Source organism: Hippopotamus amphibius, chromosome 1 (assembly GCF_030028045.1).
Source record: "Hippopotamus amphibius kiboko isolate mHipAmp2 chromosome 1, mHipAmp2.hap2, whole genome shotgun sequence".
Classification (NCBI taxonomy): Eukaryota; Metazoa; Chordata; class Mammalia; order Artiodactyla; family Hippopotamidae; genus Hippopotamus; species Hippopotamus amphibius.
In genome coordinates, this window is record NC_080186.1 from 186,429,264 (window position 1) to 186,445,610 (window position 16,347).

Below are 16,347 nucleotides of genomic sequence, written 5' to 3' on the forward strand. Positions count from 1 at the left end.
TAATATGGTGTATATAAATAAAAACAAGATAAAAAAGCATTCTCTACACACGCTTTAGGGGCATATGGTTTCATAGCCCTTAAAGTATGCTTCAGTTTCTTACCATTATAAGTGGGTTGTTTGTTTTTTTTTTGCACATACCATACAACTATAGCCTAACCATCTTCTTGTAAACAGTTTGAAGACATTACTGAAAAGACTGTGAATGTCATGGGAATATATCTTACAGCTCTACCTAGTATTAGCTGAGCAACAATCCAAAGGAATTACTGCTTTGTGAGGAAATCCAAAGGGTGTAGGCTGGCAAGGTTTTCAAAGCAAAAACAATTTGTTACTATTTACTTCAAATGTGTGCTACTGGTCCCTGAAACTGTATGTTTTTAAATGCCATGTTGTGTTTACTTGCAATTTCAAATTTAATTCACTGGTATTGGGTATCCATTACATACCATAGAAGACACTATTTTTTCATAAAGCAGTCACATGCATTGAAGTTAGGATTACCAACTGATATATATGTATTTTTTTGCACCTCAAAAACAGAATCACTATAGTGCACATCATGCTTCCACACCTTCCTTGCTGAAGGACAAAATGCATAAAGTGCCAGGTATTGGCTCCCAGATGGAAGGAGGCCATTTAATACTCTGGCAGGATCACATCATTCTGCTGAGCTCCAAATTCCAGGGCAGGGTCTTCTTGCCCTTCTTTGGAGGCTGCTTCTTCCCCAACAGTCTTCAGCTTTTCCTCCACTAGGCCCTCCTCTATTTCCTGGTCAGCCTCCTTTATCCCATCCTCTAATGACTCGGGCCCCATCTTGGCGGCCTCAGCAGCATTTATATCAGCATCTTTAACTTCCTCCACAGCCTGCACCTTCATCAGCTCAGCCTCTGCCCCCTCAACTGCCACTGGGGCCCCATCTCCTGGAACTTTCTCTCCTTCCGGAACAGCTTTGACATCTTCATTGCTGTCTTGTGTTGGAGACGGCTCTCGGCTGGCCTTCTGGCTCTCCTGGATGCTGCCATGGCTGCTGCTGGCGCTTCCCAACCGGGAAGAGGCCACCACGGCCTTCACTGCTGCCTGATTTGGAAACAGAAGAGTGTCAGGTGTTACTTTCACTTAAAATCCCAAATCAGAGCTCAATCTCAATTTTGCATTTAGGGAGTTCGTTATTATATGTTAGTGTTTAATCTTTGAAAGTATATTATTCCAAGACTGTCTAATGAAAACTTGTTTGGAGAATGAACAGCAAAACATGTTGAATCTCAAATTAGCGTATTTAATCATCTGGACAACTGAAAGCCTGAATAAATGCATTTTCCCCTGGATAACCAATATTCAAAAATTTTAGATTGTATTTCCTAAAGTATTTGCTTCATGAGACACTAGTTAATAGGTACTTTGGAGATAAAGAGTTCCACGGTCAAATTTGTTTGAGAAATCCTGGGTTAAGTCAAGGTTGGTTAGGGTATTTCAAATTAATTTGACTATGGAACCATTCAGGTTTATTTAGTCTGTATCGGCCTGTAAGCAATCGCTGAATAGAAGACTACTTTTGACCTCTAGCTGTTCTGTGAGATCATCTGTATGTATAGGTAGGCCTACATATCATTAAGTAAGAGAAAAGTATCTAATCTCTATTCCATATATATTCTATAAAAAGAGATATGTTTTGGTAGATAATTTTCCCTATCACTTGAATTATTTTAATTTTTATTAAGTATAATTATTTACCTATATAATAAAATAGTTTTATAAAATTGTTTCCCAGTTTTTGCATATTTAGAAAGAAAACAACTTTCTGAATAAATATCAGTTTGCTGAACAATGCTGTTCAAGCAGTTCAGCCTTAATTAAATAGGAAGCAATGTTAATGTATTTGGTGAGTAAATGTCAACATGCAACACATTTCCCTTTATTAACAATGAATTCTGGAAATACCCCTGGTCCAGTGCTAAGGACTAGGTGCTTTCACTAAGATCCTGCAAGCCAAGTGGCATGGCGTTCCCCACCTCCAACAAAAAACCTCAAACAAAAAACCCCCAAATTGATTCTTATGAGAGGATAACAGAACTGTAATTGGCTTTATATCAGCACTGTTGGGATTTCAAAGCAGGATTTTTCCTGGTACCATAGGAGATGAAAAATAGTATTAGATAAATAATAGTGGAATTATCTTTGATCATCAAGATATGAGAGAAATTTTTTTTTTAATAAAACAAAATAAATGCCATCTAACCTTGAGCTTGCGCCGGGCATTGAATTCTTGGAGCTTCTTTTGAGCTGTATCCATGTGTACAAAATTGGCTGCTTTACCTGTGACCCACGGGTGCTGGAGAGCCTGGAAGGTAGTTAGCCTTTTCTTAGGATCCAACACAATTAATTTTCTGACCTGAAATGATAAAGAACCATAGTCTTCTTAGGGAGATTTTTATGGTGACCTGGGCTTACCCCTCAGCTCGTGAAGTTCTAGGTCTTATTAAATTTCCTTGGCAGTACACTAAATATACATTAAACAATTTTTTTAAGTCCCCAGAGGTCACTGTGGGGATGGCTTCAGGTAGCAGTAGCTGAGGAGTCTGAGAGTGGTATGCACTACCTGAGAACCCAAACTGGCAGACAGCTTGCCTGCAGAGGTCAAAGAAACGCGTCCTGCCTTGCCTGTAGACTGGAAGTTCTTTGTATGAGAACCAGCATCTGAATAATTCTAGGCTGCACTTTGTACCACTTAGAATTCAGAACTTAAAATACACATCAGTGGAGACGGCATCATTCATACATCCATTATTCTTTCTGTGGGAACTGAATGGCAAACAAAAGGGGCAGTATGACAGCCCTTATGATTATACCATGATTCTCTCATGGAGTTAAAAGTTCTCTCTAATTTCCTGGGGATACTTGAAGGAATAAGCCAAGAGCTGAGGTATAAGCCTATTTAGAATCAAAGTAAAGGTGTTAGTGGCTTGGGGGTATGATTTTTTTAAAGGACTGAATTCAAACCAATGGTGGCCCATTCTAGGAGGTCTACCCCTACTTGCGAGGATGAGCAGACGATAAATTGCCAGGAAGATCAACAACCAAAATAAGCCCCAGCCCTCAGCTCAGAAGCAGTGACCTGGAATGAGGCAGAAACTACTTGGAGCCAGGAGGCCTGTTTAAGTCCTAACCTCCTGGACTCCTTTCTTTCTTTTTTTTCTTTTTTTCTTTTTCTTTCTTTCTTTCTTTTTCTTTTTCTTTCTTTCTTTCTTCCTTTCTTTCTTTCTTTCTTTCTCTCTCTCTCTCTTTCTTTCTTTCTTTCTTTCTTTCTTTCTTTCTTTCTTTCTTTCTTTCTTTTTTTACAAATCTTCATTGGAGTATAATTGCTTTACAGTATTGTGTCAGTTTCTGCTGTACAACAAAGTGAATCAACCACATGTATGCATATATCCCCATATCCCCTCCTTCTTGAGCCTCCCTCCCACCCTCCCTATCCCACCCCTTTAGGTCTTCACAAAGCATCAAGCTGATCTCCCTGTGCTCTGTGGTAGCTTCCCACTAGCCATCTATTTTACATCTGGTAGTGTGTATATGTCAGTGCTACTCTCTCACAAGGTCCCAGCTTCCCCTCCCCCCGGTGTCCTCAAGTCTGGGGCCTTTCTTACATAAACTCATTTCCACCCAAATTCCTTTGTATCAATAAATACATTCTTATAGGCATATAACATCTAAAAAAAGCCCCTCGTGTAATCCTTTCCATAACCTTACCAATTAGTAATGATTAGCTCCAATTCATAAATGAGGGATGGAAGGAAGCTCAGAAAGATATAGTGACTTGTGTAAGGTCACACAACTCGCAACTGGTGGGGGCTATACTCAAACTCGGGTCTTAGAGTTTGCCTCATAAAGCCACTACACCATAGTGCCTCCAAGGTAGTCAACCTCTCTGGGTTTCAGTCTGTCGATATGTAAAATGAGGGGCTTTGGATGATTTAAGGCTTAAGATCTTTTCTAACTCTAATAACCTAAGAACTGAACACAGGCTAACAAAATCAGGCAACCAGTCAAATAAAGAATGAATATCTGGTTTTCCTTTCACTTCCTTTTCATAGCATTTGCAAAAAAATGTGTGTGGGGGGAAGAGAGACTGAATTTGAAAAGGGCAAAGACATAAGACTGCTTAGGCTTAAAATCAGAGAGGAAGGGGAGGGAGATAAGGATAATTAAGAAAAAGAATGCACGGTAGTAATAACATTTGAAAGTAGTCAGAGCTATCCTTTGTTGAACCCATATACAAATAATTTTAGGTAAATGGTACCTAATTCTTACAACCTCCTTGACAGTTAGATAGTCCTCTTTCATTTTCTAATCACCCGTTTCCTCTTCCTTATCATTACCATCCTCCTCCTCATGAGAATACAAAGAATTTACTGAAAGTCAATATGTACCAACATTTTATGTATGTCATCATTAATCTTTATATTTGAAGATATTGATGCATTGAATCATTAAGAAACTTGCTGAAGATTAGAGAGACCCAGTGACCTTGTCAGGCAAGGCCTCGCCGTGATGCTACAGCTCCTCTTATAACCTGGCTCTCCACTCATCGGTACTACAGCCTCTGCTTGTGACAGAACAGATGCACGTTTTGCTAATAAGGACACATTTATGGGGCTCAAGAGTTCCTTTAGTTCTAAACTTTTATAAATTTATTAACCAACAGGAGGTCTAGCTGAATGAAGGAACATCACAGCTAATCCTCTTATCCATTTAATTTTTATTAGGGATAAAAAGAAATGGAAGGAGGACTAAATAATGGGATTATTATTGAGTTAGTTGTTGGTGGTTACTTAGTATGTGTTATATCCCTTAGTTCTTCCAAAGACCTAGAGACAGGTACCAGTACCATCCCAGAGAAGAAAACTAAAGCATAGAGAGGTTAGGTTAGCCCAAGGTCATACCTGTAAATAATCAGAAGGAGGGGCACTTGAATCCAGGCATGTCAGACTTTAAGAATCCTTGGTCTCTTAGCCAGACTCATCAAGAAAAAAAGGGAGAAGATGCAAATCAACAGAATTAGAAATGAAAAAGGAGAAGTCACAACGGACACCTCAGAAATACAAAACATCATGAGAGACTACTACAAGCAACTATATGCCAATCAATTGGATAACCTGGAAGAAATGGATACATTCTTAGAAAAATACAACCTTCCAAGACTGAACCAGGAAGAAATAGAAACCATGAACAGACCAATCACAAGTACGGAAATTGAGGCTGTGATTAAAAATCTCCCAACACACAAAAGCCCAGGACCAGATGGGTTCACGGGCGAATTCTATCAAACATTTCGAGAAGAGTTAACACCTATCCTTCTCAAACTCTTCCAAAATATTGCAGAAGGCGGAGCACTCCCAAACTCATTCTACGAGGCCACCATCACCCTGATACCAAAACCAGGCAAAGATGTCACAAAAAAAGAAAACTACAGACCAATATCACTGATGAATATAGATGCAAAAATCCTCAACAAAATACTAGCTAACAGACTGCAACAGCACATTAAAAAAATCATACACCATGATCAAGTGGGGTTTATCCCTGGGATGCAAGGATTCTTCAGTATACGCAAATCAATCAACGTGATACATCATATCAACAACTTGAAGGATAAAAACCATACGATCATTTCAATAGACGCAGAAAAAGCTTTTGACAAAGTTCAACATCCATTTAGGATAAAAGCTCTCCAGAAAATGGGCATAGAAGGAAATTACCTCAACATAATAAAAGCCATATATGAAAAACCAAAAGCCAACATCGTTCTCAATGGGGAAAAACTGGAAGAATTCCCTCTAAGAACAGGAACAAGACAAGGATGTCCACTCTCACCACTATTATTCAACATAGTTTTGGAAGTGTTAGCCACAGCAATCAGAGAAGAAAAAGAAATCAAAGGAATCCAAATTGGAAAAGAAGAAGTAAAATTGTCACTCTTTGCAGATGACATGATATTATATATAGAAAACCCTAAAGACTCTACCAGAAAACTGCTAGCACTAATGGATGAGTTTAGTAAAGTAGCAGGATACAAAATTAATGCACAGAAATCTCTTGCATTCCTATACACAAATAACGGAAGAGCAGAAAGAGAAATTAAGGAAACTCTCCCATTCACCATTGCAACCAAAAGAATAAAATACCTAGGAATAAACCTGCCTAAGGAGGCAAAAGATCTGTATGCAGAAAACTTTAAGACATTGATGAAAGAAATCAAAGACGACACAAACAGATGGAGAGACATACCATGTTCCTGGATTGGAAGAATCAACATTGTGAAAATGTCTGTACTACCCAAAGCAATTTACAGATTCAATGCAATCCTGATCAAATTACCAATGGCATTTTTCACAGAACTAGAGCAAGAAATCTTACGATTTGTATGGAAACGCAAAAGACCCCGAATAGCCAAAGCAATCTTGAGAAGGAAAAATGGAGTTGGTGGAATCAGGCTTCCTGACTTCAAACTATACTACAAGGCCATAGTGATCAAGACAGTATGGTACTGGCACAAAAATAGAAAGGAAGATCAATGGAATAGAATAGAGAACTCAGAAGTAAGCCCAAACACATATGGGCACCTTATCTTTGACAAAGGAGGCACGAGTATACAATGGAAAAAAGACAGCCTCTTCCATAAGTGGTGCTGGGAAAACTGGACAGCAACATGTAAAAGAATGAAATTAGAACACTTCCTAACACCATACACAAAAATAAACTCCAAATGGATTAAAGACCTACATGTAAGGCCAGACACTATAAAACTCTTAGAGGAAAACATAGGCAGAACACTCTATGACATCCATCAAAGCAACATCCTTTTTGACCCACCTCCTAGAATCATGGAAATAAAATCAAGAATAAACAAATGGGACCTCATGAAACTTAAAAGCTTTTGCACAGCAAAAGAAACCATAAACAAGACTAAAAGGCAACCCTCAGAATGGGAAAAAATAGTTGCCTACGAAACAACGGACAAAGGATTAACCTCCAAAATTTACAAGCAGCTCATGCAGCTTAATACCAAAAAAGCAAATAACCCAATCCACAAATGGGCAGAAGACCTAAATAGACATTTCTCCAAAGAAGACATACAGATGGCCAACAAACACATGAAAAGATGCTCAACATCACTCATCATCAGAGAAATGCAAGTCAAAGCCACAATGAGGTATTACCTCACATCGATCAGAATGGCCATCATCACAAAATCTGGAAACCACAAATGTTGGAGAGGGTGTGGAGAAAAGGGAACTCTCCTGCACTGTTGGTGGGACTGTAAATTGGTACAGCCACTATGGAAAACAATTTGGAGGTTCCTTAAAAAACTACAGATAGAACTACCATATGATCCAGTAATCCCACTCCTGGGCATATACCCAAAGAAAACCATAATCCCAAAAGAAACTTGTACCATCATGTTTATTGCAGCACTATTTACAATAGCCAGGACATGGGAGCAACCTAAATGCCCATCAACAAATGAATGGATACAGAAGATGTGGCATATATATACAAGGGAATATTACTCAGCTATAAAAAGGGATGAGATGGGGCTATATGTAATGAGGTGGATAGACCTAGAGGCTGTCATACATAGTGAAGTAAGTCAGAAAGAGAAGGACAAATATTGTATGCTAACTCACATATACGGAATCTAAAAATGGTACTGATGAACTCAGTGAGAAGAACAAGGATGCAGATACAGAGAATGGACTGGAGAACTCGAGGTATGGGAGGGGGCGGGGGGTGAAGGGGAAACTGAGACAAAGCGAGAGAGTAGCACAGATATATATATACTACCAACTGTAAAATAGTCAGTGGGAAGTTGTTGTATAACAAAGGGAGTCCAACTCGAGGATGGAAGATGCCTTAGAGGACTGGGGCGGGGAGGGTGGGGGGAACTCGAAGGGGGGGGAGTCAAGGAAGGGAGGGAATACGGGGATATGTGTATAAAAATAGATGATTGAACCTGGTGTACCCCCCAAAAAAAAAAATTAAAAAAAAAAAAAAAAAAAGAATCCTTGGTCTCTTTCCTGATTCATGGTTTCATTCAACAAATATTTATGGAGCCTGTACTTTATGTCCATATGGTACTAAGATCTGGGCACACATGCTTCATCCTCTCCCAGAGCTTACAGTCTAATTAAGGAATACCTTTGAGCAAGTATATAGAAATGATGACTATCATGAAAAAGGAAGTCCAGGGGGCAGAGGAACAAGTGGCAGAAGGAACGAACCAATTGTGAGAAGAGCGGCCTGCCGAAGACGAAGTCTCCCAGAGGATGCCAAATGGCAGCTAGGGCTTGAAGGTGAGAGTTACCTATGTAAAGAGGTATGTATGTGTATGTGATGGTGGAGAGGAAGGAGGAAGGAAGGAGGAAGGACATCACAAAGCAGAAGAAAGAGCAATGGCCCATACCCAGAGCTACACTGATGAGGGACTGGAAGTCTAGTGTGCTGGAGGAAAGAGAGATCAATGGACAGTGATGTGAAATGAGTGGCACAAGGGAGGGTGACACTTATTTATAAGACCATTCCTCTGGATCCTGTGTGGAGAGTGTACGTGAGAAGGGCACAAGAAGAGGCAAGGAGACCAGATAGGCGGTTGTGGCTGTGAACCAGGAGAGGATGGGGCTTGGACTGGGACAATCACGGTGGAGGTGGAGAGAAGTGGATGTATTCAAGAGATGTTTCGGAGTGTGGGCCCTGACGTGAGGGAGGAGGTGGGATGACACATTCCCACATCATGCACACGGCCTCTCTTCGCAACCATGTTGGAAAAGCCATGACCTGTAGGAAATCTGTTTTCATGAAACAACACAGATGGTAAGGAGGGAAAAGAGCACTGGATAAGGGGTCTGGAAATCTGGATCCTTAGTTCCTAACAATGCCTTTCCGCTGAGAAGCTGTGTGAACTTGGAGAGTCATTTCACTTCCCTGGGCTTTAGCAAACTCATCTTTAAAACGCAGGGAAGATTAGATGACTCCTAAGATCCCTTGGAGATCTAACTTCTATGATTCAGAAGTCAGCTTTTAGTTTTTTCTGTGTGGTTTCTCTCTAGAGGATTGATGGTAAATGTTTCAACTGCACACTAGTATCCTCTTTATTTTACAACAGGTGGGCCATCTCCCCAGAGGGTCTGTGTTTCCTGAATGCAAACTTCAATATTACCTGAAGTGAGAAGCCAAGTAAAAACAAACAAAAAGTACAGTATAACTTGTTTATAATGATAATCATGCATGATGGGACTTGTGCTACTATCAGGATATTTTAATAAGTTTGAACATTTCAAGAAGCAATGTTGTTTTATTTAAAATATAACTAATCTAGGTGATAGCAATTCATTTTAAAACAGAATTCTTCTGTGTAAATTATGTTTGGATTCACCCAGCACAGCTGTCTTCATAAGCAAGTTTCTACATTGACTAGATGGTATTAACTCATTAATTAATATGAAGTAATTTGTAATTTGTGATAATTCAGCTAGAGATGAATCAAACATTTTTTTCATTATCTATAAGGAAAATGCATTAGTGTGCATTGTTTTATTAAAAATACTTCACAATTAAAAAGAAATAAGCTATTAAGAGGGGTTAATTTAAAAAATGGCACTGCCTATTAATTAGTTAAAAATGAATGTAAGGGATTTTATTTCATTTTGTTTCATTTTGTTTTGGTCACACTTACCAAATCCTTGGCATTCAGAGATACTTCATCCCACCAGGGGGAGATAAAGTAATATTCACAATTCAGAATTCTCCTGAACATGAACTGATCCCCTCTTTCATCATAGAATGGTTCAAATCCACAAAGTCTAGAGGGACAAAAGATAGAGAATAAAATGTCTTTAAAAGCTTAAGCACACTTCAGCAATTTTTTGCAGAAATTCAAGACTGTCCTTTTTCACAGCTTCCTGTTACGAATGTACGTCTGCTCAGCTTAAGTATGCAATCGCCTTGTTACAATTCGCATTTGATTATACAAACACACAGTCATGTGTCCAGGAAGTAAGAATAGATACAAAGCCAATTTAAGATTTCTACAAAAAGTTATAATCATATTGATAATTATGACACAAAACAACAGTAATAATAGCTAACCTGTTACAGGCATTATACTATAGTGCTATTTCCATGGATTTTTTTCCCATCGGGAATTGAGAAGACAAACAGATTGGTTAGAGTTCCAATTTATTACAAAACAGAAAAGTTAGGACTTTTAGAATAAAAAGGTAAAAGGTGCAAAGAAAAGTTTTTACTTGTTTTTATTTAGCCTTTTCATTGAATTCTTCCACAGAGGTGAATAAAGTATTAGATTTCCATCCCATTCCGGTTTGGATATCAGAGTGAACAAAGACAGGAGCTAACACTATTGTCAGGGAATGGCCTTTTAAAACTTACTGCAGTGAGCAGATGCAGCCAACAGAGGCAAGCAGGCTAGCGCTACCTCAACCTGGTGTGTGACCCTCACTTTTGCACATCTCAAAGACGTCTCACTATGGTCACCTTCATCTTCCACCACGGGTCAGCATAAAAATGTGTCAGAAAAGTGGGAGAAAAGAAACAGAGAGATCTCTGGTATCCTATAGAGAGAGAGGAAAAGTGAGTTGCTGGTCTGGGACCACCAAGCCTCTACTGTTTACAGGTGGGTGGAGGTTCTGAAATCACTAAAGACCAAAAGGGAACTATTAAAAAAAAGTCCCTGCCAGGGCATGTGTTGCATCTGACAAAGAACGAAGGAAAAAGAATGAAAAACATTTTCTCAAATTCTTCCTTCAAACTGCTCAGGTTGGTGCCGAGAATGAAATGTTCCAGTGCATCCTAATGTAGTGGGTTTCTAGAAGAAGCAATTTCTCATGTTCTTTTGCTCAGGGAGCGTCCTGTTGGGAGAGTCTTTGTTTCTTCCAAATATTGTGGAGCCAGCCAGGAAAAGGCAAGGCTCGGGGAGTGCTGAGGCCAGGGCTGTGCCTCCTCCTGCTCCCACTGCAGCGGTCTGTGCAGAGAACACTGCTCCAGCAAAAGGAGAGAAGGGAGCACATGTCCACACACTGCCAGGAGGTGGTTCAGCCTTACCTGGCCCTCCTCTGCCCTTCACAACACTAGAAAAATGTAGCCTGTTGTTGGCTAGTCATGGAGAAATTAGTCAACTTTCCAGGCTTAGTTTAGGGAACTCTTAATGTTTCCCCTCCTGGAAATTTAGAGAGAAAAATGACAGTTCAGAATGTATAGTACTCAGATGCCTTTCACCTCAGTCATGTCAGCAAGTCTGTGCATCAGTGGAAGAGGTAAAAAGTTTATCTCATCAGCCTGAAAAGTCAAAAATGGAAGAAATGTGACACAGAACAGCATGCCTGCGCACACACACACAGAGTAAGAAAATCCTTTAGAAATGGAAATATTTGAATGCTGACAATGACAATTTAGGAGGATATTAGGATTATAAAGCCTGAAGTGCGAGTGTATTATTTAGCTCCAAGCCATTAGGCAGAAATGTAGTGTTGAAAGCTGAAGGAGAGAATTTGAATCTCTGATGTTATCTGATTCTGATTCTGACCTGAGAACTGCAGTAGTTGCTTTTGTCTGTGGGGACAAAGGGTTTAGGTTTAAGAGGTAGAGAGGGACCAGAATTCTTGTGAGAAACAACAAAATGGCCTTTATTTCCAGGCTACTGTCATCCTTAGAAATAGCAAGGTCATGGCACAAAATACCCTGGTGGAACTTTTAATCATAATAAAGAAGGTACATAAGCCCAATGGCACGATCCGCTGGAGAAAATGTTCCAATGAACCTTGCCTAGTGGACTTCATCAATAATGAATGAACTACAGATTAAATAAGAAGTCCCCAGGCTTAGAGGCCAACAGAGGTTGGACCAGAACGAAAGGATATTATTAGTTGTGAGCAGCACTGTGATTTTCATTTTGGGGGCTATCAATTAATGGCCTTAAGTGAAAGAGGGGAAAGAAACTTGACAGATTTCAAAAATTATTTTCAGGGTTATAATAAGATGTTTTTCAAGTGGCCCAAACTTTCTCTTCATTTTCTCATGTTAGCGACCATATCATGGAGTTTTATTCATTCCATATTTCAGTTTTTCAGGGCAAATGTTACTAAATTTCCTACCTCCATCTCTCTGAGTTCTTACACATCCTTAATGCTTCAACCCTTCCCATCACATTTTGACATGAAACCCTAATTGGGTGGGCACATTTACATTTTAGGGGCAAATCGAAAGCATTATTTGTAGTTCAGTCTTTAACTTAACATAATATGATATGTCACCCACATAATTCAGGAGACAATATTCTTTCGCAGCATAAAAGTGATCTTAAATGTAAGTTGAAGGGATTCTATGATGTGGCCTTGGGAATTCATTTTAATGAATTAAGCACTTAGTGTGGCAAACAAGTTACCTAAAAGTTTGCACTTTCCTAAGAAAAATCGTGGTTTCCTAGCTCTCCAAATTCTTCTCAAACTTTAATACATCCTGAAAACACAGGGAATTGATCACTAAAAATGTCTTTTGACATTACATAATATCAGGTGGCTATTTTATGAGTTGCTTGTTAAAACTTTTTATGGTTGCTACTGACCAATATATCAATATAAACCCAGGTGAACTTAGAGTGTGCTAACTTGTTTGGGGGTTCTACCCTAGTTACCCTCTTCCTAGCCCATATGACCTAGACACTGCACTTTCTAAGATCACTGTTAAATTAACCAAACCAAACTGAACCTCTTCCTACTATGGACTGAACTGTGTCCCCCTCAGATTAATATGTTAAAGTTCTAACCCTCAATGCGATGATATTTGGAGACGGGGCCTTTGGGTTAGATGAGGTCATGAGCGGAGGACCTCATGATGGGATCAGTGCCCTTATAAGAAGAGACACCAGAGAGCTTGCTTCCTCTTTCTGCCTTGTGAGGATACAGTCAAAAGGCAGCTGTCTGCAAGCCAGGAAGACAGCTCTCAACAGAACCTGACCTACTGGCACCCTGACCTCAGACTTTCAGCCTCCAGAACTCTAGAACTCCATTTCTGTTGTTTAAGCCAGGGGTCCCCAACCCCCGGGCGGCAGATGGTACCTGTCCGGGGCCCGTTAGGAACCAGGCCGCACAGCAGGAGGTGAGCAGTGGCGAGTGAGCGAAGCTTCATCTGCCACTCCTCATCGCTCCCCATTGTTCACATCACCGCCTGAACCATCACCCCCTCAAACCAGTCGGTCTTCCGTGAAACCGGTCCCTGGTGCCAAAAAGGCTGGGGACCGCTGGCTTAAGCCGCCTAGTCTGTGGTATTTTGTTATAGCAGCCTGAGCTAATTCGCTTTCTTCTACACCCTTTGAAATCTCTTCACAGATTTGAATATTACAGATTCCAACAATTAACTCTGCAGTATCCTCTAATTGAGAACCAAATCTACCTGGTTTCAATTAAACACTGGAGCTCATTGATATCTTGCTTTTGTAGCTGTTCTACAACAACCTTCCTCCCCAGATATTCTTTCATCGTTCTTGATTATTTCCCTTGTATTTGTCTGCAATTCGATCATCTCTTTGGCAAACTGAAACCCCATGTTTATCAGTTGGCAGGAGCCCAGGAATGGAGTTGGGGATACCAGAGCGTGAGAGATTTAGCCCAATTTTTTTCCTACCAGAGAAAAGGTTTCTCTGAGTTTAGGGTATTAAACTAAAGGTCCTTGAGAACTTAACAGATATAGGAAACAAAACTGACAGCCCAATTACATTTAAAACATTCCTGATAAGAAATGTACCAGTTTGGGACTGCTTCAGAGATTAAACAGCCATCTGCCCCTTAAAAAGGAATAATACTCTAATCATCCAGATGAGCAGCACATTAAGTAAAACAAGTGCAAGTTTAATAGGTGGATTTGTTTCATGCTCATTACCATCATCAAATAATGAATTGTTCCCCAAATCTGCTATACTTTGCACAGCAGAAAGAGACACAGTAAAGCCCTAGACAGAAGTTCTGGCCCCAAGAGAATTATAAAATAAAAAGCAATGCTCATTTTCCAAAAATTCTATCACTAACTACGTTTGGTATGTCATAGAAAACCACAAAAAGTCGAAAAGGAACCTTGCTTTTTATGAGGCCTATGAGTAATTACAAAATATTACAGCAAAGGCAAACAGTATGCTTAGAGATTGCTTTTCTTCACTTACAAGATGTAGGTGATTATTCCTACAGACCACATATCCACCTCAGGTCCATAGGCGCAGCCTCTAAGAATTTCAGGTGCTGCAGAAAGAGTGAAAACTGTATTAAATTAGAGTTTAAATTCAATATTCACCTTCTAAGTACAAGCAACGGGGAAGAAATGAATTCATCAACAGAAACTTCTGAACAGTTTTATAACCAATCTCTCCCCAAACCAAAGTATGAAGCTACAAATTCTTATGTCTATGTTAGTGGGAGAGATTATAGTCTCTCTGTGTTTGGGGTGCATAAGAATAAAGTTATTAACTTTAATATTCTACATCAGAACATCATGATACTGCTCAAATCCGATAAATAGAGCTGTATCTCTGCTACAAAGGGAGCGTTGCACACAGAAAAGAAAGAAATGAAAGTTTAGCACAGTAAGGGGGAAAGGCACAATCACGCTGCCTGAGGCCTGGCGTGTCCATGAGTGTGTGTGTGTGTGTTTGACAGCGTGTAGGGCAGGGAGCAGGGCAGTCGGTGAAAGCACTGGAAAGTCTCTAGTACTGGAAGTTGGAACTAGGAGTGGCCCTGGCACACGTCTTGGTGCTGAGAACTACGCGTAGGTCCTCAGAGAGCAGCTGTCCCCAGTCAGTTTGGGAATATGAACTGAGAAAGGGGGCTTGGCTGTACGCAAGGAGGCTGCTCCTATCAGCCCTGCCCACCACTGTGAAAATGGAAGGTCTTCTCAGCCATGAAATGGACCGGTAGTATAAAATAGTGAGATCTTCCATGTTTTTATTACCTTAGAACTATGAAAATGGAGAGGTAACTGGGTCCAACTGTTTGCACTGAGGATTGGAGGTGTTGTTTGTTTGCCTAACTAACAAAGGAAGACAAGGAGAAGTGAGAGCTCTACCTTCTATGTAGAAATAGGGCTCAGGTTTATAGCCCAGAGTGATCCTTTTCTATTTTGAACAATAGAAAAAAAGTGTCAGTGGGGTATCAGTGGGATCCCTGAGAAAGAGCTGATTAATAAATGCTGAGGGCACCTTGAGGGAGGCCTTGGGGACAGGTGCACCACACTCCTCCTTCTCTCAGGGGCAGGAGAGCAGGTGGACTGGATCCCTTGCTCATACAGCCTGGGAATGTCAATATTGGTGGAGACCGCCAAAGTGAGCTCCTGAAGGAAGCTGTCCTCATGGGACTCTGCGTTCAATTTACAGGAAGGAACACAGCAGGTTTTCTACTGACGTCTTCCCATTCTATCCCCCTCTCTCCATCCTTTTCCAATCAGGATATTCTCTTCCCTGTAGAAACTGTGTTACCTAAAATGTTGGAGACGAAGAGCCTGTGTAATGAGAGTCTGCACTCTAGCACTCTGAGCAGGAATTCAGCAAGAGGCACCCTTTGAGGAGGTGGATCTGGGCCCAAGAAGTTTTTCTCATCTATAGGCAAATTATTCCTAGAAAATTTTCCTTTTAAGGCTTGATTAACATAATTAAGAAAAATGCACGCTCAAAGCCAACACCATTCTCTCTGTCAGGTTAGCTTTCGTTTCGAGAGCCATCTGTATCCCAAGGATGGTTCCTTCGGGCCCCCACATCCCCTGCAATGAACTCCCACTCGCAAATGCTTTGCTCTTCGTAGTGCAAAGGGATCTGAGGTTAGGCTGCCACGTTCAGAAGGGTTGCTACCGTCAGGGCGCTGAAAGCACGCATATTTGGCGTGCACAGTCAGCGCCACGCTCCCTTTCCCGCTCCAGGTCTCCACATCCATGAAGTGTTATCAAGCCACATGCTGATACTTAAACACAAACACAGAGAAATGTTGGGGAGAGCCTTATATTTTCTGGGTCTTGGTTTTTGCCTCTAGTAAATGAATTGAATTAGCTAATTCCCAAGTTTACTTTGAGGTTTAGCTGCTGTGAGGTAAGTAGAGAGATAGTTATTGAGAGTTTAAGCAAGAAGAGAGGACAAGCACCCCACCTATAGAACCTGCCGCAATACCATCCCCCCTGCCAGAGCACCTACTATGCCTGCTGCCCTGCAGGCACCTATCCTGCTGGCTCCAGTGAAATCCCACCTCCCATCCTGCCCTGTGCAGGGGCTGGCATGCTCTCTCGAAGGTCAGGTGCTTTCTCTGGCCA

At 40.6% G+C, this 16,347-nt stretch overlaps 1 protein-coding gene across 1 annotated transcript in view; it reads right to left on the reverse strand.

Annotated features, from left to right (window-relative positions):
- Nucleotides 1-533: 533 nt before the first annotated feature.
- CAMK4 (calcium/calmodulin dependent protein kinase IV) overlaps nucleotides 534-16,347 on the reverse strand; it is a 212,950-nt gene continuing 197,136 nt past the window's right edge. The window contains exons 8-11 of the mRNA XM_057737667.1: nucleotides 14,222-14,297; nucleotides 9,728-9,854; nucleotides 2,240-2,392; nucleotides 534-1,080 (exon numbers count right to left, since the gene is read on the reverse strand). Coding sequence (XP_057593650.1) covers nucleotides 640-1,080; nucleotides 2,240-2,392; nucleotides 9,728-9,854; nucleotides 14,222-14,297 — 797 coding nt within the window. The 3' untranslated portion in view covers nucleotides 534-639. The remainder of the gene's footprint in view (nucleotides 1,081-2,239; nucleotides 2,393-9,727; nucleotides 9,855-14,221; nucleotides 14,298-16,347) is intronic.